Below are 26,240 nucleotides of genomic sequence, written 5' to 3'. Positions count from 1 at the left end.
TTGAAGAGACGTTAGCAATCCCGGCACATCCATCTTGATAAGTTTTATTATAGCCTGCCAGTTTAGACTAATGACTCATTTATTGTATAACACACCAGCAGTATATTTTTAAAATTTTTAAAAATTAATTGTCTCAAACAAAGGTGAAATTTATAAAAGTGTTCAGAAACGGTGCACATTATAAAATTGCCTTGCAGCAGGAGATGAAATTATTACTAATATGGGATCAAATTATTACTGTATTGACTTAGCTACTTTATGACTTTGTAATGGATTTCTTCATTATTTTCTCGGGATTGTGGCATCCATGATTGCATTAAAGTCTGTTAATCTATGCAAATGTCATTAGGCACCGCTAATAACCAGGCAACTTTCCTCCATTTCAGGGACCATGCTAAGTACTTGGCCTGCGTGGGTCACTTTCGGGCGGCAGGGAGCAGGCAAGGCAGGCAACAGGCAGCTCTCCGGGAAGCCCTCTCCAAGCACAGCCCCACCCAAGGCAGAATGGGTGGGTGCTTCCCAAGGGAAGGGTCTTAGGAAGGTCTCCTTGCCCGAGCCATCACACATCTTCCCCCTGCAGTCAGAGGGCCTGACTTGTCACCATAAACCTCCATTCCTTTGGATTAAGGCTTTCGAGGGCCTTGTTAAAATGCTTCTGTCCTAGAGAGAAAACTGCATCCTCTCAATGTCCACCATTATTGCTCTGGAAGTGACAAGGCCTTCAAGGGGAGCACAGGGCCTTTCTGTGTTGGGACAAGAGACTGGACAGTTTTTTCTGAAGGTAAAAAAGGGGGCTGGATCTAATCATGGGTGCTACCTGAATAGAGTTGGCCAAAAAAGGATGTTCTTGGGGACACCTGTGGACCTAGAGACCTGGGAGGGATGTCCCCAGTGTGGTGACCTAGGGGTGGGCGGGGCAGATGAGTAGAGGTAACCACCCTGTGAGCAGTCCTTTATTCAAAGAGATTCTATTTTTTTTTAATTTTTATTAGAGTATAGTTGATTTACAAAGTTGTGTTTGTTCCTCCTATACAGCAAGACACATATGTGTATGTATACATATATCCACTCTTTTTTAGATTATTTTCCCATATAGCTCATTACAGAGTATTGAGTAAAGTTCCCTGTGCTATACACTAGATCCTTATTAGTTACCTATTTTATATATAGTAGTGTGTATATGTTAGTCCCAATCTCCCAATTTATCCCTCCCCGCCCTGGTAACCATAAGTTTGTTTTCTACATCTGTGACTCTATTTCTGTTTTGTAAGTAAGTTCATTTGTATCATTTTTTTTAGATCAAAGGGATTCTAAATCCCGGTGGCCTCAGGTCCGCCCACAGCTGCAGGCCTAGTTATCCCATCACCCAGGAGAGGTGGTGAGACCAGGCTGACTCCCCACCCCAATCACAGAGCTGATCCCAGCGGGTGGGAACCAAATCCAGGCCCCGGCCACTAAACCCAATGTGGGTTCCCATTTTATCTTTGCTGAAGGTAGACCCTGGTCAGGCTGGGTGTGGGATGGAAAGAGATGCGTCTGTGGGCCCAGGCTCCCTTCCTAACCTTTAGTGCTCTCAGACTAAAGCTCCTCATGAATACGTGGGTTACCGTTATTCACTCCAAGAGCATTTATCAAGCGAGCGTGTGCCACGTGAGGCCCTAAGCTAGGCACTCCCAGCAGCGAAAGACAGCAAGCTCCTTTCCTGGCATCGACAGAATTAAACACCATCCACTCACCGTTTTATCTGAAAGCTGCTGTGGGACTCAATCCTTCCAGCTCTTCCGGCTGCATCAGAGGATGAGCTTGAGTTTGAGGCTCAGAGAAGGGCAGACACCCGACCCAGTTGGCAGCTTTGGGTGACTCAGGGATAGAAGCGAGTTTTCTAACTGCAGGTCTGGGGTGCTCCCCGCGTCCACCGCACTCCCCTTCCTGGGCAACAGCATTGCAGTCTTGCAGGTGAGATGGCGCCAGGCCTAGGATTCACTCACCGCACGTTCTGCTCCTCGAGCTCCAGCTGCCCTCCTTGGATCAGCATGCCCCGATTTTTCAAGGTTAAGAGCCATTTTTAACATCAAAAATTCATCAGCACCCCCCCTCCCCGACAGATATTTTACTTTGAGTATCCATTGTTTAAGAGAATGCAAGATGGCAATAAGCTACGTCGAAGTCAGCAGTGCTTTTAAATGAATTGCTACTTCTTAAATCACAACAGCATCTATATGCATTTGAAAAATAGGCACATCTACCCAGGAGTGAAGTATTTCTGATGCAGTCAACAGACAAAGCTTGAGTGCCTGGGACCCCAAGTTCAGGTGGCACCACTGTCCTAGGCCATCTGGCTGCTGTGTGCTGGGAGGGGAGGAAGGAGGGCAGGGGCACGGGGCTGGCAGGGATCACTCCCAGCGGCCACTAAGGGGGCACCTAGGCTGAGTCCTTGTCATCCCTTCCTTCTCCTTCTCCTGTTCCTCTCTCATCAGCCTCTTCAGCCTCCTCTTTCTCACCCTAAGCCCTAAGGGTTGGGGGGTGGAGGGCCCCTAGCTGGGGCTGCTGTAGCAAATGGGACACTTCCCACTGCCCATACACACCCGTCCCCGTCCCCACTGCGTGTCCTGTTACATTACAGAGCCCCTCCCCTCCCCTCCCGCCCCGCCCACCCTCTGTGGCCGCCCCAGCTCAGCACCGTCGTTGCCCTTCTCCCAGCCACCAGCCACCCCCTCCCCCGACCCCTCTGATCCTTGCCCAGCCCTATCCCTTCATGCTGCCTTCCCTGCATCGAATTTTCCACTCTCAGGCCTAAATGCTTATCTGGTCCCTTTGATCATAGGGGACATTTTCTAGCAAAATCAGTCCTGTTGAGGTGACATAAGCCACCACATTTCAAAGACCTCCCGGGAGAGGGCAATGCTGAGTCCAAAGGCATAGAGCCCAAAGGACAGAGTTCCAGGCCCTGGGGCAGACACGTGGGAGTCATTTTCTATCGTGTGCACCAGAGCTGGCAGAGACACCTGGCTCTGGTCCCACCTATGCCACACACTGCCCCAGTGAGCTTGAGCCTGTTCCTGAGCTTCTCTGAGCCTCAGCTGACTGATCTGTCAGGTGGGGATACGACCATGTTGTATTGCAGCATGGCAGGGAGAAGTGGACAGAATGCTGGAAGTGCCCAGCCAGCGCCAGCCCTTGCGGAAGAGTCTGGCGGTGGTGGACTGAGGAGGACTGGGGGCGGGGCGGGGGGAGGTGCCCCAGCCAACGAGCCGGGGTCTTCACCCTCCTCCACTTCCGGACATGCCTGCTCCAGGCATAGTGGGCCCACAGCACTGTCACTTCCGGCCACACACCTTCCAGACCTGCTGGTGGGAAGGTAGTGTGGCTTTTCCAAACACAATTCTCCAGCAAACAGGCACTGGAGTTGAGTAAAAGTCTTTGCATTCTCTCCTCTGTGCTCCCATCCCGGGTTTCCTTCCTTATCCCCACCCCTTCCTGCCCATCTCTTCCCAGAAAAGGGAGGCAGACAGCCTGTCCTCAGTGCCCGTGGTCTCAATGGTCATGATGGTCCACCCCGGCAAAGTCTTCATGCTCTGCAATGTAACTCACCACCCCATCAGCCCCATCCTGCTCTGCCTTCCATAGCTAGGCCATTCCAGCCCCAATTTGGAAACACTTTTGCCCAAGGATCAGATCTACTCCTTACATCTCCCAGTAGTATATACCTTGCACACAGTTTGTTGACTGACTGCATGACTGACTCGAGGATAATTGAAGGGGTCCAGGGCTGCCCCACAGCTGGCTTTCTGCCTTCCTGCAAACTGAACTTCATGGTCACCAAGTACTGCCAACCTGAAGGCCTTGGAGGGCCGCTCTGAGTGACAAGAGCAGGGTCCTCTGTAGTTTGCAGTGCCAGCCACGCACCAATAGTTAATATGCTGCCACCCTTCTAAATAATTTGTTCTCTAGAGGAAACTGACACTCCCCTCACAATCTCATTAGTCATTAGAAATAATGACATCTTGCAAATCGTGCAGCCCTTTCCAGTTCCCAGAGCCACATGCTCTCCTGAGCTCACCAGGGCCTCGCAACCATCTGGTTGGGGGAGGGGGGCCTTCTGCGTGGTGGATGAAAGCTCGGGAGCCAGACCACCTGGGTTCAAATCTGGGCCCTGCAGTTTTTAGCTCTGGGACGTCCAAAAAGTTGCCAAACCTCTCTGTGTCTCAGTTTCCTCATCTGTAAAGTGGGGGTGACAGTGGTACCCACCTCATAAAATTAAAGTGCTCGGAGCAGTGCTTGGCTCGTGGCGAGTGCTTCAGATGAGTCAGCCCTCATTGTCCTCTCTGAGGGCATGGGTCCCAACGGAGGGAGTGAATGGATGAATCTCTGCATGTACCATATGGGCTGACACCTGCCATCTAACTGCAGGGGCCAGTCCAGCCTACCCGACTCCAAAAACCAACCTGCTCTGTGGGATCGGAGGACATGGCCTTGGGCTTTGAGGAGCATGCATCTAGAGGGGAGACAGACAGGAAGGGAGGTCCTCCTTAGGTATCGCGGGGGCTCAGGAGGCAAAACATCAAACAGAAGCTTCAGGTGTCCCCAGGAAACCAGCCCCACTGCAACCTATGTTAACCTCAAACCCATCAGACAAGTGGATGTTCAGGGGCCTGAGCTGAAAGAGAAGTTGTTTTAAGACAGGTCTTGAGCAGAACAGGGTTCCTTGTTCCTGAGAGCAGATACCCCAACAGGTGTGGGTGGCCGTGACTAGTTTTCTCACCTTTTACATTTCGAGCCCGTTATCTGAAGTCCTCAGAAACATCTTGGCCATCCATCCATCCATCTATCCATATTTACCTATCACTATTCATGTACCGCTGATCATAAATCTATCTGCTTTCTGCAATCATTTTTCTCTCACCTGTGTATCTGTCATCCAACATTTAATCTGGATATCTAGCATCTATTAATAATGTCTGCCATCCGTCCATCTCTGTGTCTATCTGTAGTCCATTATCAGTCATGAGTTAATACAGTGAGTATTCGTGTACTTAAACCTGGACCATCTAGTTCCAAGGAGATGGGGGTGGGGTCAGGGGTGACTCCAGGAGGGCTAGGGTGGCTGGAACAAGGATGGACGGGAAGGAAACTGGAGGGCTGATGAAAGAGCCAGGGACCCTCCTCTCACAGCTGGCCTGGCCTGATGGATGGAGGGGAGAGGGGCATGAGAGAGGAGAGAAGAAGAAGAGAGGGAGGCCTGCTAAGCCATTAGAGGGGTGGGCTTCATGCTGACCTAGATAATCCCCCCTCAGTCTACCCCCCCCAGATTAGTACAGTGTCTTTCCAGGACAACCCCGTGAGGGATGGGGGGATGCCCGGGCTCAGGTGTCAGGGCAGAGAAGGTGGGTGCTACCCTCCACCAGCACCAACACACACAGAATCCTGCAGTCTAAAGGGCTGAGCTTCTGCAGGCAGGCCGAGGGCAGAGATGGGGTGCCCAAGGAGAGGTGGCCTGGAGCAGCCTGGAAAAGACCCATCCCAGCCCTTCCCGGCCCTGGCTGTGTGCTGGTATCACCTGAGTAGCTTTTGAAACAAACGAAAACCAAAAACATAGAGGCCTGGACCAATCCATATCTCAGGGGCTAGCTGGGCACACCTGTATTTTGAAAGCCCCCAGGTGAATTTCATAGCATCCAAGGGTGAGAACCACCATCTTACAAGATCCAAGACTCCTGCTGTTATTCTCAGAAGTGTGTCTTGAGGAGGAAGGAGCAGACTTTGGTGCTCTAGGGGCAGGACTTGGGCTCTGGGCAGGGTTGAGCTCTCCAGGGTGCAAAAGAGGAGATATTCTTCTGGGCTGCCTCCATGGGGGCCAGGGAGACTTCTGCCAGGGTGTTCAGAAAGCATCATCCTCACCGTGGGTCATACTGGAGGAGGATGGCCAGGTGACCTCTGAAGACTGCATCCCCACCCAGGGCTACCAGAAGTCCTTGTCACAGTGCCCAGGGGTGGCGGATGGGCTTGGGAGCTGCAGCCTCTGGTCCAGGTGTGACTCCTGCTGTGTTAGACTAGTCAGTTTGACCCTGAGCTGTGTGCGCCTCCCCAGGAGGACAGCGGGCAGGCCATTAGAAGCTGGGGTGTCCCTCTTCTCCCTCGTCCCACAAGAAGCTAAGCCCCATCCTCAGTGTTAAAAATGAGCCATGGGTCAGAGGGGCAGGAGGTTTGCTGGGCACTGCATTCTGTCTCTGGCTGTGGCAGGGGGTGGGGAGGAAGGGGGTGGACCCGTGAACACCACTCTCTTTGTGAGGCTGTGGGAAGATCTGCGGCCAAGGTAAGCGTCAGCCCGTGGCTAGGGTTAGAAGTTGGTCTATGTCCGGGTCATCTGCAGGCGGCGGACAACTGTGCAGCTCTACGGCTCAGCTAAGAGCCCCCTCCACGGTTAATAGCGACAAGCACTCCAAGTGCATACTGTTACTTCTTCCTCGGTATCTGTGGCCGCCTCAACTAGATTCTCACCCCGTCAACGAGACGTTCTTAAGGCGTTCCTTGGTCTCTCCTCTTCTTGCCCCTGCTGCCGACCACCCTGCCCTTACCTACCCCCTGCAGAAACCTTCTCCCTTTGCTGGAATAAAACCCGGCTTTGTCTGTCTCCTTGAGAGCTGAGGACAAACTGGCCATAATTTATGCTCCCGCATGATATAAAGGAAAAAATGCCCCATTATGCTATAAATTATCCTGTGATGGGTGAAATGCTGGAGACTGCGCCAGACGCCAGCGGAAACCCCATTAGACAACAGGGTTGGGCTGCAGAAGTCCCCATAGAACGCGGGGCCGTCTGTCGTGCGCCACGCGCCTGGGAAGGATAAGGTAGCAGATCTAACGTATAATCAGTTACCTGGCGAGCCGGCCACGTGCCGCAGCCCCAGTGAAAGGTGACTTCTACTTAGTGCCGCCGCGTGCCCCAAGCTCCTTCTGGGAGGCCTGGCGCAGACTCACAGGCACGAGGGTCATGGGCTGAAGGCCAGAGAAGGAGGTAGCGAGGGATGTGGGTATGGCCTCCGGGCCCCTCACCCATGCTGCGCCTCCAGGGCTTAGCTCTTGTCTAACTCAGGGCTCCCATGCCTGCCCATCTACTCGAAAAGCACAAGAGAAGAGGGTGCAGGGGCCATTCGTGGCTCCCCGGGGTGGTGGCAGTCTTCTGGCTCGGCCTCCCCGGTCATGCTGCCAGCCCCCGAGGGCACAGAGCCACACCTCTGCCCTGAGCAGGTACCAGGGGCTGGAGGGGTGTGGACCGCGAGTGGAGGGGATTCTGCCAGCAGGTCCGATTCTCTGTGTGCTGAGGGGAGAGGACCTTGCAGCCTAGATCCCAGGCAGAGGAAGGCCTGGGGACTCATCAGGACAGAGCTTAACATCTTTGGTCACCCAGGAGACTTCAAGACAGCCGTGCTCTGGGCAGAGGGGCGAGTGAAACTGAGGAGGGGCGGTGACGCATGTCTGCGGGTCGTCGGGCAGTCAGGAATCACGGCAGCCTGCTCCATCTGAGCTAAGCAGAGCCCCGCCAGGACCCTCTTCCGGGCTCTGAACAGAAGCCCTGGCCCACGCAGAGCATGGGGTTATTAGGCCTTTGCCAGCTGTCTGTGCAGACACGGAGGGGTGGAGAGTGAAGAGAGAGAGAGATCTCCAGGTAGCCCTGTCTTCTACCAGGAAGGAGGGTGACCTGAGAGCTCAGCTCCATTCACACCCCCTGGGTCTGAGTCCTGGCTTCCCCAGCGACTGGCTATGTATTCTTGGGAAAGATATTTTACTTCTCTGAGCCTCAGTTTCCTCATCTGTACGGTGGAAAGAATAAAATATCGGTTATGCTTGCAAAGGGCTTATTTCAGTGCTGGCGTCATGGTAAATATTTGATAAATGAGAACCATTCTGATTATTAGTATTGTGGCGGTTATAACCGCCTCATGCAGGAGTAGGTGTGGTCAGAGCTGTGGTCTCCCTCGGGCAGGGGCACCACAGAGCCCTGGGGAGGGAGCCAGTCTGACCAGTGCTGTCTGGGGGCAGCAGAGGCTCTGTGATGTGGGAGCTCGGTCCACTGGCTCTTGTCATGAAGAAGACACCGGGGTGACACTGAGGGGGTGGGCCTGGGAGTCCAGTTGGACCACAGGAGAATCCCTGGGTGCGATGACTTACGAGCCAGTCTGAGCCAAGAGAGGACATGGTGGGCAGTGAGTATGGACACAGGCGAGGAGGAGCCTGCATGCAGGGTCTGAGTCCCAGGCTAGGCTTCCGGTGGTCAGCGGTGAGGGTGCAGGCTTGGACCTTGAGGGAATTGTTGAGAATGTGGTGGGTGGGGAAGAGGAAGGAGGGAGGGGTGTGTGTGTCACTGTGACTCCTCGTCCCACGTGCCTGTCACACTCCCTGCCTTTGCACATGCCGCGCTCCCTGACCTGGGTTGCCTGCCCCGTGCCTTTTCCACCTGGCAAATCCTGCATGTGCAGCCCCTAGGGCCTGGCTCGAGGCTTCTAGACACCCCACATCCCCAGAACTCATCACGGCATGCTCTATGCCTGCAGCGTGGCCGCTGCCCACTCATCTCCAGGAGACACTCACTTCCCAGTTTCTGAGGATTCCTGGAGTTCAGTGTCCTGCAGATGCCAAGGACATGATCTTGGAGACAAGAGGAGGAACTGCAGTGCAAGCGCAGTGCCCTGCCCTGGGGCAGGCCGTGCATGGAGTATTCCTGAGACTTCACAAGACCTACGTTTCTGAGCAGAGGGATGGAGGGATCGGGGGAGTCAGAGTGTGGGCTGCCTGTGCAGCCCCTCACAAGGCTTGTGCTCGGTGAGATGGGAGCGCCTGCGGGGTCTGAGCAGGAGATAGACAGGATCTGCCCTGGGTTGTAGCTGACTCCTGCGGCTGCCCTGTGGAGAGCAGCCGGCAGGGGCCTGGGTGGATGGCGGGAGACAGTGAGGAAGGGACTCTCACGGCCTGCGCGCTACCCCGAAGCATTTGGAAGGCAGAGCTGGCTGAAGGAATGCGAGTGGGGGAGACCGGATGTGCCCTGCATCCTCCCACCCCGACATCAAACAGAGACCGTCTGGAGGGAGCTCGGCAGATCAAGGCCTGGCACGGCCTGCCCCGGGGGCTGGAGCGGCTGAGGGTCCTCATTTGCATCCCCAGTGGAGCGGGAGCCCCATCTCGGCCCTTCTCACCGCCCCATCTCCAGCAGCCTTTAATCTGGTTTGATGTCTCCTTCAGCCTTCTTCCCAGGCAGGAAGGCTTTTATCCTTGGGAGGCGGCTCCCGCCCAGCTGCAACCCCGGCCCTGGCTCTGGCACAGTGTGAGTTGTGGGGACAAAGGGGGGCATCGCTTGGCTCCTTACTGGCTCACTTCACATGGAGAGCTCTCCCAGGCCTGGCCCATCTCAGGAGGGCAGTGACACGGTCACATGGCTGCAGAGGGACCCCAATCCAGGCCCTTAACCTTGTTGTGGATGGCGAGGCTGGAAACTCCCGCACCAGCAGGAGAGCAGGCGGTTGTGGGTCCCCAGGCAGGAGAAGAGGGGGTGCAGACCCCCAGCCCTACCCACTGCTCCCCCGTTTGAAAGGCAGGTGTGGGACTGCGTGCTGCCCACCTCAGGGCTGGCCAGGAGGGGGAAGAGGAGGCCCCTGGACTCAGGGTGGGGGCTCAGCAACCTAGAAAATGGCACAGATTGCAGTTCAGACAATCAGTTTGACACCTACGTGTCCCTTAGGAGCCAGGGTGCTTGACGGGTCAGGACACGGAGAATCCATGGAAAGGGCACAGAGGGGTCTCAGCGTAACTTCGGGGGAAATGTCTCCTGTTGTGGACGAATCCAGGCAGACCACGTGGAGGATGCTGGGGAGCGTCTCAGGGGCCCCCAGATGTTGCCATTCGGTCAGGCGAGGCAAAGGAAAGCCGGCTTCTCAGGCTGACCCCTGGCAGGTGACCGCTCAGTGTCCCTGGGGTCCTCTCCACACCCCAGGGGCGGGGTGGGCGTCCCCATCCCACCAGCTGCCGCTGCTGCGGATGAGCAGTAGTCCTGGCTGTAGCTGGCGCAGAGCTGCATTTATTGAGCATTTTACTCTGTGCCAGGCTCTGGGCTAAAATCCTCAGGTACCTTAACTAATTTCATCTCCCAGCAGCCCTATGAGGTGGGTGTGATTATTCTCCCCTTTTACAGATGAGGAACTGGAGGCCCAGGGAGGGTATGTGACTTGCCTAAGGGGACCCAGTCAACCAGGATTTGACAAAGAGCCTCAGTTACTCTCTGCAAGACGCCCCGGCCCCACCCCTCCTGTCAAGTCTGTGTGCCTTCGATTCAAGGTCCTTCCTCATCTATGGGTGAAGTTAGGGAGAAGGAACAGGTTTTTCCCCCTAAGACTCACTGCCTGTGGCCCTTCGGGCATGAAATCACTCCCCAGGGAGAGCAGATGGTCCTGGGATCCAGAAGGCGGTCCAGCAAGTCCCCTGGTCCCACAGTAAAGAGGCTAAGAGATGCTGAGGGTCTGGCATGGCCTCTGCCAACAGCTGAGGGGCAGGTACATGGGTACCTGGGGCTCTGGGTTCTGGCCCTGCCCTGCCCACCCCCAGGGCCAAAGGCTCAAGAGCAGGAGAGAGTCCTCCGGCTCAGTCACTGTGAGTGTCTGGAAGTTTCTTCTCACTCCCCAAACTGCTGCCCTTGGGCCTCCAGGGCCCTATGAGAGTGTCTCCTACAGGTCTGGCCCTACATCCCCCGCCCAGCCAGGCCCTCCTGATCTCCTAGCAACCCCTCTGCCCGCCCCACCAGCCACAGAACTCAAGACCATTTATTCCCTACCCTGGCCCCTGGCCCCCCGGTTCTCCCCAGCTCAGGTCCCCCCACAAACCCTCCCTCGGCAGCTGGAGGGAAGAGAACAGTAAAAGTCTATTGCGGCCATAAAGGCATTAGCCATCTGAACACTCGTCCATGGCGCCCCAGCAGCCATCTATCCTTAAGCAGGAAATATTTTTTAATGCCTATGGTAATGAGCAAATCAAATTTTGAAAATTAAACCGGAATTTGAGCATTAGCGCCAGGGTGCTGGCTTTTGGCAAGTCAAGTGGTGCTGCTGCCACCCACCTCCTCCCCCCGCGGGGGCCCACTCATCCTGCCCAGCCAGCAGGATGCTCCCCGCACACATGTCTGGGGGCTCCGAGGCACCACCCTGATATACCCCAAGAGGGGCCTGTCCTCAGCTTGCTGTCAGTGTCTTGCTTCTCTCTTTTCTGGGCTCTCCTTTTAAAATGCAAATCCTTCCAGCCAGAGCGCCGTTCTGCCCAGACGTTCTAAGTGAACGAGAGAGAGGAGTTTGTCTCCCACCTGGAGGGGCTGGAGGAAGCATGAGATTCTGGCAACCAGACTCCTCTGCCTTTTCATCTGCACTTGAATCTTCCCGGAGGTGTCCCCCAATGCTAATAGGCTGGGAAACTGAAACTCAGAATTAGATTGAGGTTCTGGGAAAATGAAGAATACTCCCTAGGTCAGAGGACTGGGAGATGTGTGTGTGTTGGTGGGGGGTACGGCAGGCAAGAGGGAGTTGGGAAAGCAAAGTCCAGCTCCCCCTGAACCCCCAGGCAGGGACCACTTGGGAGCAAGTGAAAAGAACAGCCAAAAAGGGCCCTCCCATCTCTCAGCCTTTGCTCAAATCCTGCTGTGGGTCTGGAGCCCCTGACCCTGACGCCAGGCCACCTCCACCTGGAAGCCTTCAGGGTGTCACCACTGCCCCCTTCCCCAACTGGCCCCTACAGACCTGCAGTCCAGAGCTATTGCCTGGCTGTCCTCTCTCATGGGGGCTCTGTGGCAGAGGCTCTGGGGCCAAAGACTGGATTCTCCAGGGATCTGAGAGCCAAGCATCCCCCCCGACACACACACTTGCCCAAAGAGGAAAACCAGAAGGGCCCCCAAGACTCACCTCAGACTCTCTGATCAGCCAAGTCCCAAGTACACAGTAAGTGCTCAGTCAGTGCTTGCTGAAGGAGTGACCAGAGGCGGGATGCCAGGGGCTCTGGTCCATTCCCTCCTCAGGTGGTTGTAAACACGTGCACCTGACAGAACTTGGTACTTTTCCCATCCGTTATTTCATTGGCTTCCCCCCGCCCACAGCTCCTGGGGAGGGGGAGGAAGATAAACTGTGCCCACTCCCCCCGCAGTGAGAGCAGGACATCTGGGCACAGAGAGATGAGTTGCCCACTCTGGTTCAGGAAGGGCCGGGACTAGTGCCAACCTTCTGGGGTGTCACACCCCTGCCTCCTGGAACCCCAGGTGCTCCCTCACCCCTGCAGACACAGGCACTCATAGTTTAAAAGAGCAGGAAGGTAGCAGCAAGGGGGTCAGGATTAGGAATTCAAGAGACTCCAAGAACCCGGGTTTAGTCCTGGCCCCAGCTGCCCCGACCTCCTCATCTAAAAAGGTGGGAGCCTTGGTGTTTTCCAGGGTCCAGCCCAGCTCTGCCATTCTGCGGCCTTGTTACTGCTGGGGAGGGCACACCAGCTCTGGGGGCCACTCTGTCGCAGCCCTGCTGGCCTTTGTCTTGTTCTGGAACTTGTTTATTGTGGATGGCCTCTGTCCCCATCCGGAAGTCAGCTCCAGTGAGCTGACTCACCTCTCTTGTTTCCTGCTGTAGAAGCAGGGCATGGAACAGTGTCTGGCACGGAGAAGTTGCTCAGCAAACAGTTGTTGAATGACTGTGGGAGCATGAGCCCCTTGATCGGCCCCTGGACCAGGAGGAGCCCATGTGAAAACCCAAAGGCAGGGGAGATTTGGGGTATTTGCCCATCACCCAGCAGGTCACTGGCAGAGCCCGTGACAGCCAAAGCTTTTCTGTGCCAGCCACTGGGCTCAGCCCAGGAAGTCAGAAGTTGAGCTTAATGGAGCTGCCTGCCTGCCCTAACCTGGGCTCTGTCAAGAGGCAGATACTGGGCTGCAGACCAGCCTCCTGCATCTCTGAGGGAGACTGCTCCCATGCGGTCTCAGCGACCTCCCACTCAGGGATGTCTTCAGCCCGTTTTCCCCGACCCTGAGGTCTGTCCTGGCTTCACCTCCCATCAAGGTGGCCTGCGTGGCCCAGTCCCAGCAATACCTGCCTGAACATCTCCCACAGCCCTCAAACGGGCTCAGGCTGAGGGTTCACGGAGGGGAGTGAGAGCATCACAGCCCCACCATCAGCCAGGGACCCTGCGTCACTCAGGCAGGAGGGCCGGGGGCAGGGACTGCTCAGCCTGTCCCAGGAAATCGGGGTCTGTGTCCATGATGGAGCGGGTGGGAAGTGGCTGGGGAAATGGAGTCATTCTCTGAGACTCTCGCTAGGTTGGCATAAGATCCAAGACACCAGCCAAATGGTGTCTCTGGTCGTCTGACACAGCTTGGGGACAGAGCCTTGGGAAAGTGGCCGGGGGGAAGGAGGGCACAGGGGTGGGGACACAAGGAGAGGTTGTCCATCTCAGCTGAGCAGCCGCAGCCTGAGTCCAGTCCAAGTTGTCACTTCAAGCGCTCCTCCCCCAGATGTGGATCCTCTGACCTCTCCCTCTCTGTGACCTCTGTCCCCTCAAGTCATGTCAGGGAGCTCCATTTCCTCTTCCTCCTGGATACAGAACCCCAGGTGATGATCATCGCTATTGTTATTACTGCTGGCCAGGCTCTGTCCTGCAGCATCTCCTGGGAGCCAATTGTCCACCACATGAGGAGGGCTGAGTTATTCCCATCTTAGAGACCGAAAACCCTGAGGGGGCGAACAGGTATGCAGCTGGAAGGCAGCAGAGCTGGGGTGTGAGCCAGTGGGCCTGGGCCGAAGGAGGACATCCACCCTCAGACTCAAGAGTCCTTCCACTGCCTGGTCTGAAAGACAAGCCTTAGAATCACTCACCCAGTACCAAAGCCAACTGGAAATAAAGAGGATCCTAGAAACAAATAAACCTTTGTGTTGGGTGGGGTCTCAATCCAGATCACCTAGAAGAAGTGAGTCTGCAGCCAGGTTTATTTGGTTTCTGGCAGCCTTCCAGAAAGGTAAGGCTAGCTGTAGTTTCCCTGGGGAAGTCCGGACAGGCAGGAAGAGGGGGAGCCTGGTCCCCTCCACACTGGGAAAGTCCTCAAACAGGAAGGGCTCAGGCCTGGAACGGAGAACTGAGAATAGGCAGTAAGGGGTGATTTCAGGGAGTGGAAGAAGGAATTAGAAAAAACAAACAAACAAACAAACAGACAAAAAAACCCTGGCAAAAGGGAAGTGGCTGGCTAGAAAGGCACGTGGGGATGAATTTTAATGTAATCAGAAAGCCGTCAGGATGAAACGAGAGGAATATATTCAGACGTCAGGAGAGAGGCAGGAGCTGCTGTTCCAGCATCTAAATCAGGCTTGGTGCAGGACCGGCCTTCTCTTCCGTTCCTAGTTCCTTCCCGGGAGGAGATGTTTGAGCAGGAGGGTCAGGGATGAGCAGGGGGCAGGTTTTCCCTTCTTTGTCTTCCTGGAAATCCCATTTAATTGGAGCCTTTAAAAGGGGCTGGGGGAGGGGGAACACCTGGCCGACCTGGGGAGCAGAATTTCAAGGCTCTACTGAAGGCTTCAAAACTCGATTCACTTCATGTAAATGCTGCTGTGCTTCTGGGAGTTAAACATAAGCCCTCGGCCCTCTCGCCTCTGTCTCTGCCCTCTCCTTCTGCCTGGCTCTTCTCTCTGCTCTTTGTTTCTAGTTCTTTTTCCTCTGTCTCCGCCATTTCCCCTCCCTTTCTGCTCTGAACCCCATCTCCTCCTGTCCCTCCTCAGTTTCACCCCTTCCACTCCCTCTGTCTTCCTTCCTCTTGGTCTCCCAGTCTCTGCTTCCCCCAGCCCAGAGCTTGGAGTTGGGGATGCCTGGAGATGGGGCGGGGGCGTGCCCAGCCCTGCCAGCGCCTGAGCCGCCTGGCGGAGCGCCCAGGCTAGGGCAGGCTCCGGGCCCAGAGCTTTGGCTGAAGCCCACCCACGTTGGAGGTCCAGGCTGGCGTGCCCTGACGCAGCATTGGTCACAGGAACTGGCAATGATACCCTGTGGGCATGGAAGGGGCACCTCATCACTGAGAGCTTGCCCAGTGCTGAGTGCTCCGGGCTGGGGGTACCAGCAGGGCGGTGGTCAGGCCTTCCTGAGCAGGAGGACTCTGGGGTAGCCTGTGAAGCAGGGCAGGGCCTGGAGGTTTCCTCTGCTTTGCTCCAGACCCCAGGTCAGCCCCTCATCTCTATGTGAACTCTCCTGGCCCTGTGAGTGACGGGGGTGCTCTGGAGCAGGAGGTACCAACCACCCTGAATCCAGAAGGACATGGTCCTGGAGTGCCCTTGCATTCTGTGGAAACCATGAACATAAGGCCATTTGCAATTTTGGGGTGGGCATTTCTGCAGCCTTGGCTGTGCGTGTCAGTTATTGAATAGTCAACAAGCATCTAGAGGGTGTCTGCCACCACAGGGACCCTGTTCCAGCAACTACGGCTGCCTAACAACTTAGCCCCGAACAGAGTGGTATAAAACAACCATTTATTATGCTCATGGATTCTGTGGGTCAGGAATTCAGACAGGGCACAGCTTGGAGGGACTGTCTCTGCTCCAGGATGTCTGGGCCTCAGCTGGAAGACTCACAGGCTGGGGTCTGGAATCATCTCAGGACTCATTCACTCCATGTCTGGGGGCTGATGCTGGCTGTCAGCTGGAGGCCTGGGTTCCTCTCCGTGTGGACTCCTGGTATGAGCTAGTTGGCGGTTCTTCACAGCATGGTGGCTGGCTTCCGCAGAGCAACCATCCCCAAAAGAGAGAGCTGAGAGTGGAAGCTGATCCTTTTTATGACCGAGCCTTTGAAGGCAGCTCCTGTCACTTCTGCCATTTTTTATTGGTTAGAGCAGTCACAGCCCCGCCCAGATTCAAGGGGAGGGAACTTAGACCCCACGTCCCTGGGAGGAGTGAAAGTCACACTGCAGTAAGAGCTTGTGGGATGGGAAATCTTTTTGCAGTCACAAGCTACTACAAATCCACACAGCCTAATGTGATCCCTGTCACCCTAAGCACACATCTGAGTGTTGTCAACAAACCATTTGGTACTCAACACGAGTGTGGGGGGAGGCTGCTGAGAGAGCCCAGTCTTCAGAAACAGGCCCTCCAAAGTGCCCAGGGCTGAATTTCACAGCATGAATAGGAAGGGGCAAGAGGAGGGAGCACCAGATGTAGGTAAGAACATGTGAGGCAGAAAGGAGGTGTGCTCCTGGGACTGGCATAGGGCATTCATTCATTCATTCCATAGCTCAGTCCTGCGGGCCTACTATGTGCCTGCTACCACTGCTCCAGCAGAGGCCTGGCCTCTTGCCTCAGGGAGCATAGATTGAGGGGTGGGGAGCTAGACCGAAACCCACTACTCAGGCAAAGCAATAAATACTTCTCCTTTGAATTTTGGACCATGGGAAGGACTGAGACAGAGAATAAAGAAGTGGAAGGAGGGGCTTTGATGAGAAAGCAATATTTAAACTGAGACCTAGCATTAGAGGATTCAACTTTGTGATGTGGAGGACACTCCAGGCAGAGAGAACAGCATATGCAAAGGCCCTGTGGCAGACTTGCCAGTTGTAAATTAATTTTGGCATCTGGGGGTGAAAGTGGCTGAGGAAGATAGTTTGTGTCTAAGAGGAGGAAGGAAGAGACGTAGGGCTGCCCACACGACCTGTGTGCCGGTAGGTGAGCGGCCAGACCAGCGGCCCTGCCCCTCAGTGTGAGGTCTGCTCTCTAGGCAGGAAGGGGCAGAGTCGCTGCAATCCTGCCCCCGCTTAGACCCAACCCCTCCTACCTCCCCTCCCCCTCTGGCCTTGCCCTCCTCTCCCCCTAACCCCACGTCCTTCCTCCCCTTGTCCTTCCTCCCCTTGTCCTTCCTCCCCTTCAAGCGGTGCCCCACCCGCCTCCCTCTCCTTGTTTTCCCTCCCCCTCCGGCTGTGAGCCCCCTTCCCGCCCCCTACCCAGCTCCTACCCTTCCCCTCCGTAACCCTTCCACCTCCGGCCGTGCCCTCCCCCCGGGCCCGACCCCGCGCAGCCGGGCCCCCGGCCCGGGTAAGCATCTCCTAATTTTGTTCCAGAAGATAGAAAACTCTTCGTGGGCATGCTCAACAAGCAGCAGTCTGAGGACGATGTGCGCCGCCTCTTTGAGGCCTTCGGGAACATCGAGGAGTGTACCATCCTGCGCGGGCCAGACGGCAACAGCAAGGGTGCGTGGGGGCGGGGCGGGGAGTGGGCGGGGCGGGGCGGGGCCGCGGGTCTCCTGCCAGCCTGACGGCAGAGTCCCGAGCCGTCTGGGGCTGGCCCCGTCGGGCAAGCGGGGTAAGGCTGCTTGGAAGGGGCGAGACGCTTGGGCCCGCGGGGATGGAAAGGCCGCGATCCAAGTCGCGGGGGACGGCGCCACTTAAGGGTCCTTTGAAGACTCTGGCCGGTCCCGGTCTTTCTCTGCCTCCTTGTGTGGCTCTGAGTTTGTCGGTTCTCTCTCACTCTTTCTGTGTCTCACTCTGCTTTCTTCTGGGAGGCGCCCTCTCCCCTCGGCCCCTCCCGTGCCCCGCCTTTCAGTCCTCGCGCTTCTCTGACCTTCCTCTGGGCCCTGGCGCCGTGGCTCAGCCTGTCCCGTCCCCCCAGGGTGCGCCTTTGTGAAGTACTCCTCCCACGCCGAGGCGCAAGCCGCCATCAACGCTCTGCACGGCAGCCAGACCATGCCGGTGAGTGCGGCCGCCCCTGGGTAGTTGGGAGCGGGGGAGGGAACGGGGCAATGAGGGACAGAGACATCCCGGCCACCTCACGCATCCGCAGGGCCCCGCCAGCCCTCGCGTGCTGGGCCACAGGATGCCAAACGCTTGCGGTGCTCACAGCCTCCCCATGAGAACGGAAGGCACTGCCAATATCCGCATTTCTAAGACAAGGACGTTGAGGCCCAGAGATGTTAAGGAAGTGGCCCAAGGTCACCCAGATAGAAAAAGCCTGAGGTGGGGGGGGGGTGGTTAAGACTCCAGACCCCTGGACGGAGGGTTGGTGCTTGTCACCGTGCCACCTACCCCGCCCCCATAGCACCCCGTGGAGAGGACTGGGTGGGCCCAGGCCAGGGAGCAGAGGCGAGGCGGTTAGGGCTGGTGGGCCTCACGCACAGTCCTGGCTGCAGGGAGCCTCATCCAGTCTGGTGGTCAAGTTCGCCGACACCGACAAGGAGCGCACAATGCGGCGAATGCAGCAGATGGCTGGCCAGATGGGCATGTTCAACCCCATGGCCATCCCGTTCGGGGCCTACGGCGCCTACGCACAGGCAGTAAGTGAGGGCACAGCAGGGCGGGGCCGGGAAGGGCAGTTCTTCGCAAATCCTAGGAAGCACTGATTGGAACAGGGAGAGAGGTTCAGTGTCCTGCTGACACCACACCACCCCCGCCACCACTCATGGAAGGGTGTCCTCAGGCCTTCTGGTTACTCCTGGCAGGGGTCCTTTGAGGTGCCCCCAAGCCTTCCTCCCCTACACCTCCTCTGTAGTCCTCTCAGGCCCCAGCTCAGGCCCCGGCCCATCAACTTCTTTCTTTCACACTGGGGCAGGCTCTGCCAGCATCTCCCCTCAGCTGCCTCTGCAGACCTGCAGACCCACATGGGTGGCACTAAGGTAGGCCAGGGTTCTGCTTCTAAAAATGCAAGCTCCCCTCACTTCTTCAGCAGGGTCCAAACTTGGCCACTTACAGCAACCTCCCCAGTCCCCACTCAGCTCTGTGAGAACCTTGGGGGTGCCTGAGGTTTTATTTGTGATTCTCCTGTAGCTTCTACCCTACAGACTCCAAGTTAGGACCATTTTGAACAGACATCCATGCCAACTTAGTTCTACAGAGGCTCATCCAACATGTCTCTAGAGCTTTGGATGTCACATCTCCATGAACGACAGGTCTGACTGGCGCCCATGGAGGCAGTCCCCTTCCCCCACCTTCTACAACTTTAGAGTGCCAAGGACCTTACTGTTACTTTTGAACACAGTTTTCTCTTGGGGGGCGGGAGGGGGGTGGTCTCTAACAGCCACTGAGACCTAGGGCAGGTATGGGGAAGGCATCAGGGCTCTCTGGGGGTGGGGGTCGGAAGATGTGTCTGAGCTCCCTGGGGTTCAGGGCCTAGGAGGCTGGTCTCTGGGAGCTGAACCCTTTGGTGGGGAGGGTCGCCCCCCCTGGAAGCGCATGATATTGTTTGCACTCCCTCTGCCCCAGCTGATGCAGCAGCAAGCGGCGCTAATGGCGTCAGTCGCACAGGGTGGTTACCTGAACCCCATGGCTGCCTTCGCCGCCGCCCAGATGCAGCAGATGGCGGCCCTCAACATGAATGGCCTGGCGGCCGCACCCATGACCCCAACCTCAGGTAAGTGGGCAGGTACCAACACAGGGCCTGGCCTGGCAGGAAAGCAGCTGGACCCACATCGGTACCTTTTGTTTGGCCAATTTTGGCTACCAATGGACCATCCTGTGTCAAGAGCACATGGTGTCTGGGCCCAAAGCAGGCCTTATCCTTGGTCAATGTGTCTCAAAAATATTCTAATTCCTGAGGACCCATGGGAAGATGGGATGTGGACCCCTTGATGTCTGTGATATGATTTCAGAGTGGTGAGAATTTCACTCAAATTGTTTAGTCATATCAGGAAGCAATTCATGTTGATCTCTGGTATAGATATCTGGAAAGAAATTGACATGAACACATCTCCCTTTGAGGTTTGAGAGGGGAAGAGCCCTGCCCATCCTGTGACCCTGTTTGACCCCTGGCCCAAGCACAGAAGGAACCCCATTTTTTCATTTCCCTTTAACCCAACCTAGATTCACTGACTTTTTCCAAGACAACTTCACAACAAGCAAGAGAGAACTGTAGGAGTTACTAAAGGACAGAGGGGTTGGAAACAGCTCCGCTTACAAAGCATGTTTTTAATTGGATCCTGGCTATTATCCAGTTCAATGATTCTCAACCAGGGCAATTTTGCCCCTCCCCCCCAAATATCTGGCAATGTCCTGGACATTTTTGGTTGTCATGACTGAAGGGGGGCGGTGCTACTGTAATCTGGTAGGTAGAGACCAGGGTTGCTGCTAAACATCCTACGATGCCCAGGACAGCTCCCTACAAGGAAATGTGTGGCTGCAGATGCCAGTGGTTTCAAAGTTAAGAACCCCTGTCTAGCCCCAAGGGCTGAGTTCTCATTCACCAAGTTTCCTTCGCTATCTGCACTCAGGCCATAGCAGCAGCCTTCCTGACACCCAGGAGTTATTCCTTTCCCAGCTAAAAGCTATAAAAGACTGTGCCATCTCTAGCCCCAACTTGAACACCACCCCACAGCTCTGGTTCCCAATCTAGGGACACTCCTGATGGCCTCGGGTCCTTATCCACAGAGATACCCTGCTTCCTACATGAAGAGGAAGGCCTTTCCAGCCTCTGGGGCCTCAGTACAATCACCATGCCATCCACACCTTGGTTTCCATCCGCCTGGTGTAGGGAGGGCACAGCATATTGTCATCTGACCCCAACTTTACCCCTGCCACAATGAGCATTACCACTGTCTTAAGAGGAGGAGGCCAGGGTGTCTACTTTTTTGTGTGAATAGGGCTGAGTCTGGACTCTGCAAAGGCCTTTCTCCCTCAATGCAAGGGAACACCACAATTAAGACCTCCTCCACCTGAGTATCAAGACTCCCTCATAGGGAGGGAAATCAGCCCCTCAGTGATCCAATTAAGATAGCAGAGAGCAGAGCCATAGCTTAGAAACCCCTTGGTGGCTAGACAAAGACCAGTCCATCCTGACTTAACTGGGGTGAGCGCAAATCATTGAAAAAGACTAAAGGAAGACCAACTGTGGTCAAAGTCAAGGGCACTTAGAGGTCTATGTGCTGCAGGTCCAAGGTCAAGCAGTCAGTGGTAAGAGAAGTCTTTGTGGGGTAGGTGAGATTTGGACTCTGCTTTGAAGTATAGATATAGTTGGGGTAAGTCGAGTCATTACATACAGGGAGGTGATAACCCAAGGCCTGATTCACAGATAGGATTGAGTTGACGTGTGAGGTCCAAGTCTATCCCCGGGTCCTCGGAGCCAGCAGGGTGGAGCTCCATGGGTTGGCCTTCATCACCTTTGTTCTGTTTGCCTCCCCTTCTCCACCCATCTTCACCTCTGGAACCAGGTGGCAGCACCCCTCCGGGCATCACTGCACCAGCCGTGCCTAGCATCCCGTCCCCCATTGGGGTGAACGGCTTCACTGGCCTCCCCCCACAGGCCAATGGGCAACCTGCTGCAGAAGCTGTGTTTGCCAATGGCATTCACCCCTACCCAGGTAAGCACATCTGGTAGCTCTTCCTTCCCCATGCAACACTCCTCATCCCTTCTGTCCGTGCCCTTGCTGTTATAACAGGGAATGTGTGGCTCCCCGCCCTCTGTTCCTTGGTGGAACCCCAAATGTGATCAGGGAAAGCCAGCCTCCTGCCTTCCTTCAGGGAGCTCCTGATGGAAGAGAAGACAGATCCCTGGGGGTTTGTCAGTCTGATGGGTGAGAAAAAACTCCATTCCTGGGGCTCCCTGAGGGGAAAGGAGAATAGATGAGTTGTCCAACTCATCTAGAGAGAGGCTAATAACTGCAAATTACTTGAGAGTGAATTTGACCCAAAAGAAGTGAGGGGATAGAAGCTAAAAGAATAATCATATTTAGTATTAAATAGGAGAAGCCTCTTTGGGAAAGGAAGTGGAGGTATATAGATTGGCAGTCTGGCTAGTACATAGCAGTTCGGCCCCTTGGTGCATACGAAACTGCGGTCAGAACTTTGGACAGAGGACCAGAGCTTTGGACAGTTCCTGGGTCCTACCTCCATGAATTCTGGCACACAAGAAGATCCAGGAGGCCTGTTCCTGATTAACTTTGTTCCTCTAAAATTTAACAGTTCTCCTGTGGTAAGAGTGTCCACTTGACTTTAAGCAGCTCACCTCCCTGGGTCTTGAGGACTGGAGCTGGGGAGCTGGGCCCAAAGCCCTAGAGTAGACTGGCAAGAGGCAGTGTAATAGCCATGAGGAGAATGCTATGTCCTTCTTCCTGGAGGGCAGGTGATGAGGTCACAGAGTCCCCATAAGTACTAGTAAGTGCCCAGTCTATGACAGATGAAAGGGGGGTGGCCCAGAAGGAGGGCAGGACATGGGCCTATCTCCTGGGAGGTCAAAATCCAGTCAGGAACACAATATGCATCAACAGAATAATGAGGCAATAAGGCAGAGTAGACTTTGGTCAAGAGTGAGTGTTCTCTGATTTGAGGTGCTTAACGATTCCAATGAAGGGAGAGTTCTCTCATTCTGTAGGCTGAGGAAGCCCAACAGAGCTTCCTGAGGAGGCACTCAGATCAGACATTAAGTACGGATGAGCAAGGAGCACACTGCTATGGAGGGGCTGTCCTGGCAGGGGCAGGGTGGGTAAGGAGGTTGGCACAACTGGGGCAGAGGAGGTCAGCCTTGGAGGGCAAAGGAGTGCTTCCCACTCTGGTTGCCCATCAGAATCTACTGTGTGGCTTTGTAAAACCACAGAATCCCAAAGATTCTGATGTCACTGTCTGGAGTGAGGCCCAGGCATCCATAGAATATAAAAGTTGTACCAGCAGCAGAGTACAAGTTCAGTGTGCCAGAGAGAAATAGAGGAGAATTTCCTGACTTTGAACTTGGAGTTGTTCCTGATCCCATCTCAGTGCTTTTCCCACAACTCACCCCTCAGTGCATAGCAAAGAGACCAGAGAAGCCTAGAGAATGAAGCGACAGGGCCTGGAGGGGGATCTGGAGTGTTGTTTAATGGTGAAGGCTCCAGGCTGGGAGGGGCTTGGCAAGCTGGAGGTGGGAGAGAGCCCACCTATCTCAGGTTCGTGGGCTCCTCCTCACTCAGGCTCATGAGCTGGGAGATACAGTCCCCAGCACATCTGGGCGGTTTCACCACCCCCTCCCTCGCCTGCCCACAAGCCCATCTGGGTCTCTGGATTTTGACAAACCTGTTCCTTCCCCACCCCTACCAGCATCTGTGAGCTATTTCCCTCGTGGAATTTGGAAATGTTTCTCCCCCCCATTTGTAACAATCTGTCACATCCCATAAACAATCCCCTGCCAGAGCTGTAGGGAGGGATTGGAGGGAAGGGAAGAAAAAAAGTAGTACATTAAAAAAATTAATTTACCATCTTTAAATGCAGAGTTTGGAGCTGCTGTAATGAGCGAGATCCTTCAAAGTGCTCATTCTTTGGCAGTTACTAATGAGGTCATTAAGCAGAGAAGTAGAGAGGGGTCTCAGAAATGCTTTTCTCCACTTCCTAGCCCCAGGTAGCATCTCTGCTCTCCCCTTTACTCATCGGGATCATGCTGGAAGAACACAGTGTGGCTTTCACTGCCACAAAACACCCCTGAAGGGGTGGCTCTCGCAAATGATAGGGACTGGTTATTTCTTCCCTATGTCACGGTATTTGCTGAGCACTTGCTATCATCCTGGCACTGTGCTGGGGGAGCTGCCATAGAAGTCGTGCAGGTTATATTTTGCACAGGGCACCAAAACTCTGCCCAGAGACATCTTTTTTCTAATTGGCATAAAGGCATTCTGTGGTTGAGCAGCTGGGTAGCCCAAGAGGACAAGCAAGATGTGGCTCTCCCTCCAGGGAGCTCAGGCTGGTGGAAGAGTCAGGCAGAGGGAGAGGAGGCCACCTGCCAAACACCACCACCACTACTCCCTCACCACTGGGAGCTCCAGTGTCCACCGTGAGGGAAATAGAGGGATAGGGTTTTGTCCTGGACAACCCCAGGCGGGAAGGAGCCTGCATCCTTACCCATCTTCAGCTCCCCACTCTGGGCAGTGCCCTCCTGGGCCCAGCTCCCCTGCTACCATCCACATGATCTCTAAGGACCTCTGCCCCAGGACCTTCCCTTGCCCCCCAGAGACCCAGGAGCTATTGTTCTAGTGTAATGTTACTGAGAGGTTCAGGGAAGAGAGCTCAGAAGGGAAATTTGGGAATTCTTCCTGGTCTGCAGGCCCCAAAGCCTGGCACTGCCATTTAGCTTTGCTGGCCTGGGTCACCAGGCAGATAAGCCTGGATGGTTTCCTTTCTGCCTCCCTGTGTTCTCCAGCTTGCCTCAAATATACTGAGGCTGGATCTGTCCCCACCCATCTCCCTGGGCCCCCAAGGCCAGCCCACACCCACTTCAGTCATCACTGCCCTTGGTCACCAAAGGCAGTGCCCACCATTGGTCCACGCTGCAGCCAGGCTTTTGCCCACCACATCTGCAGACACAACAAAGGCAACAGAAGTGAACCAGTAAGTCCAGCTTCTCTAGGTTGCTTGCCAAAGTATCAGCCCAAGGGCCCCCGCGCACTGGGCAGTGGATGTCCCAGTCCTGAGATCAGGTGTTAGAAGGTCCTTGGTCTTCTTGTCCTTTGGTGTCTGTGGGCACCGTGGGGCAGATCTATTTGTGTGGTCAGTTCTACTAAGGGCATGCCGAGGAATGAAAGACCTCTGTGCCTCGTGCAAACTCCCTAAGAATTTGGGAGGGGGTCCCTCTATTTGAGTAGGCATGGGTGGCCCAGGAAGAATGGCAGGATGAGGCCTCCGTGCCCTTTCTTTTGCCTAGCTGGGCTCTGCCCCTGAGTCCTGCTGGGGATAAGTGAGGAGGAAACCACCCTCCTGATAGCCTCTAGCGCCCTTGCCCGCTTTCCCACAGCCCTTCTCCAGGGCCAGGTCCCTCAGGTGTCTCCCCACCAAGCCCCGCATGGTCAAGCCCTTCTGTGGTGTCTCCTTTCCTGCCCTTCCCAGCCTTCTGCATGAACCACCCCTCTCACCCCCGACCCAAGCCAGTGGCAGCCTGCGTCCCCCAGCCAGGGTAAACAGCATTCCACCCTACTAAGGGCCCCAGGCTGAGGAAAGAGGAGCCCCCATTCAGGGTTCCTGCCTCGGATGCCCTGCCCCAGGACAGAGACCACAGTGGCTGGGAAGGCAGTGCAGCTGCAGCATCGTGTCCAGGGGTGTGGTGGGAGAGGAGCTGGTTTGGGTAGGCTTCGCTGACCTCTGCCCCCTTGGCTCCCCTGCAGCGCAGAGCCCCACCGCCGCGGACCCCCTGCAGCAGGCCTACGCCGGAGTGCAGCAGTATGCAGGTCGTTAGTATCCACGCGTCCCCACGGTGGTCCCCCGGCTGTATGCACCTTCCCGTGCCTGGGCATCGGTGCCCCCTACCCAGCCAGGCCTGGGCCTAGCACTGTGAGGGAGGGGGGAGCAGGGCAGGACTGGCCAGGAGCTGTGGTAGAAGGAGGGAGTGTTATACTGACAGAGACCCCACCCCCACCCCCGCTGGGTTCCCTCCCTCTCTGCAGGTGCCCCTTGGCCTTCAGGCAGAGCTTACTTAACCCTAACCCAACACGGCAGTGGTGGGTGGTCTGAACATGCGATGAGTTGGTGAGCCAGGCTAAGCTTTAACCTTGCTGTGAAGTGACTCATCTTTGAGGCCAGATTTCCCTCCCCCGTGGTGCTGCCAGGTCTGGCTTGTCCAGGAGCACCAAGCCTCCCAGCAGCACTGGGGTGAGGCCGGAGCTAGGTGTCACTGGCTCAGAAAGCACAGATGCCTGGGTTTCAGGGAAGGGAAGCAGTTTCCATGCCCCCCCCCCCAGCCATACACAGGCAACAGGAGTGGGGCCCGAGCAAGGAGGACAGGGAACAAGGGAGGACAGGCAGCCAGAGGTAGAAAACAGGAGAGGCCAGCAGATGGCCTTGGGTCACTGAATGGGAAGGTGATGAGCTACCGTAGGAAGCCCAAGGCCAGCTGTCAGCCACGCTTCTCTCCCTCCCCTGGGCTGGGCAACACACACACACACACACACACCCCACAGTCATCCCCGCCCAGCCAGTGTCCTGCTGTCTGGCCTGGTCAGGGTCCCTCCTTGCTGTGTTTAGGAGGCAGCAATGTCTCCCCTGAGGGTGATGGAGCTTCCAGGCACCATGGAGACCTGGATAAAGCGGGCTTCTCACATCTGGAGTCCAGGGGAAGCTCTCTCCTTCACCTGCTGAGCCCCCCTGAGCCCCTTTGGGAGCCAGGCCAGGCTGAGGAGGGGGCTAGCCACTCCTGCCCCACCTGTGACCCTTTCCAGTTGAATATAGAGAGCATCAGATTTGTTCAACTCAGTCCTCTGCCCCTGGGGAACCACCCACTGGCAGGACCCCAGAGGCCAGGCTCACACCTAGGGTGGCTCCCGTCTCCCACACA

General features: G+C 55.7%; 1 protein-coding gene across 50 annotated transcripts in view; it reads left to right on the top strand.

Annotated features, from left to right (window-relative positions):
• CELF4 (CUGBP Elav-like family member 4) overlaps positions 1 to 26,240 on the top strand; it is a 298,904-nt gene that overhangs the window by 251,694 nt on the left and 20,970 nt on the right. For 16 of the 50 annotated variants that reach the window (XM_036823172.1, XM_036823184.1, XM_036823189.1 and 13 more), the window contains exons 4-9: positions 17,093 to 17,221; positions 17,640 to 17,719; positions 18,157 to 18,300; positions 19,226 to 19,373; positions 21,166 to 21,315; positions 25,075 to 25,140. In XM_036823172.1, the coding sequence (XP_036679067.1) occupies positions 17,093 to 17,221; positions 17,640 to 17,719; positions 18,157 to 18,300; positions 19,226 to 19,373; positions 21,166 to 21,315; positions 25,075 to 25,140 (717 nt within the window). The remainder of the gene's footprint in view (positions 1 to 17,092; positions 17,222 to 17,639; positions 17,720 to 18,156; positions 18,301 to 19,225; positions 19,374 to 21,165; positions 21,316 to 25,074; positions 25,141 to 26,240) is intronic. The other 34 variants (XM_036823188.1, XM_036823174.1, XM_036823148.1 and 31 more) reach the window with 5 other exon arrangements.

This window comes from Balaenoptera musculus, chromosome 14, assembly GCF_009873245.2.
Source record: "Balaenoptera musculus isolate JJ_BM4_2016_0621 chromosome 14, mBalMus1.pri.v3, whole genome shotgun sequence".
NCBI lineage: Eukaryota > Metazoa > Chordata > Mammalia > Artiodactyla > Balaenopteridae > Balaenoptera > Balaenoptera musculus.
Note: the sequence above shows the minus strand (reverse complement) of the source record. Positions and strands in the feature narration are given on the sequence as shown.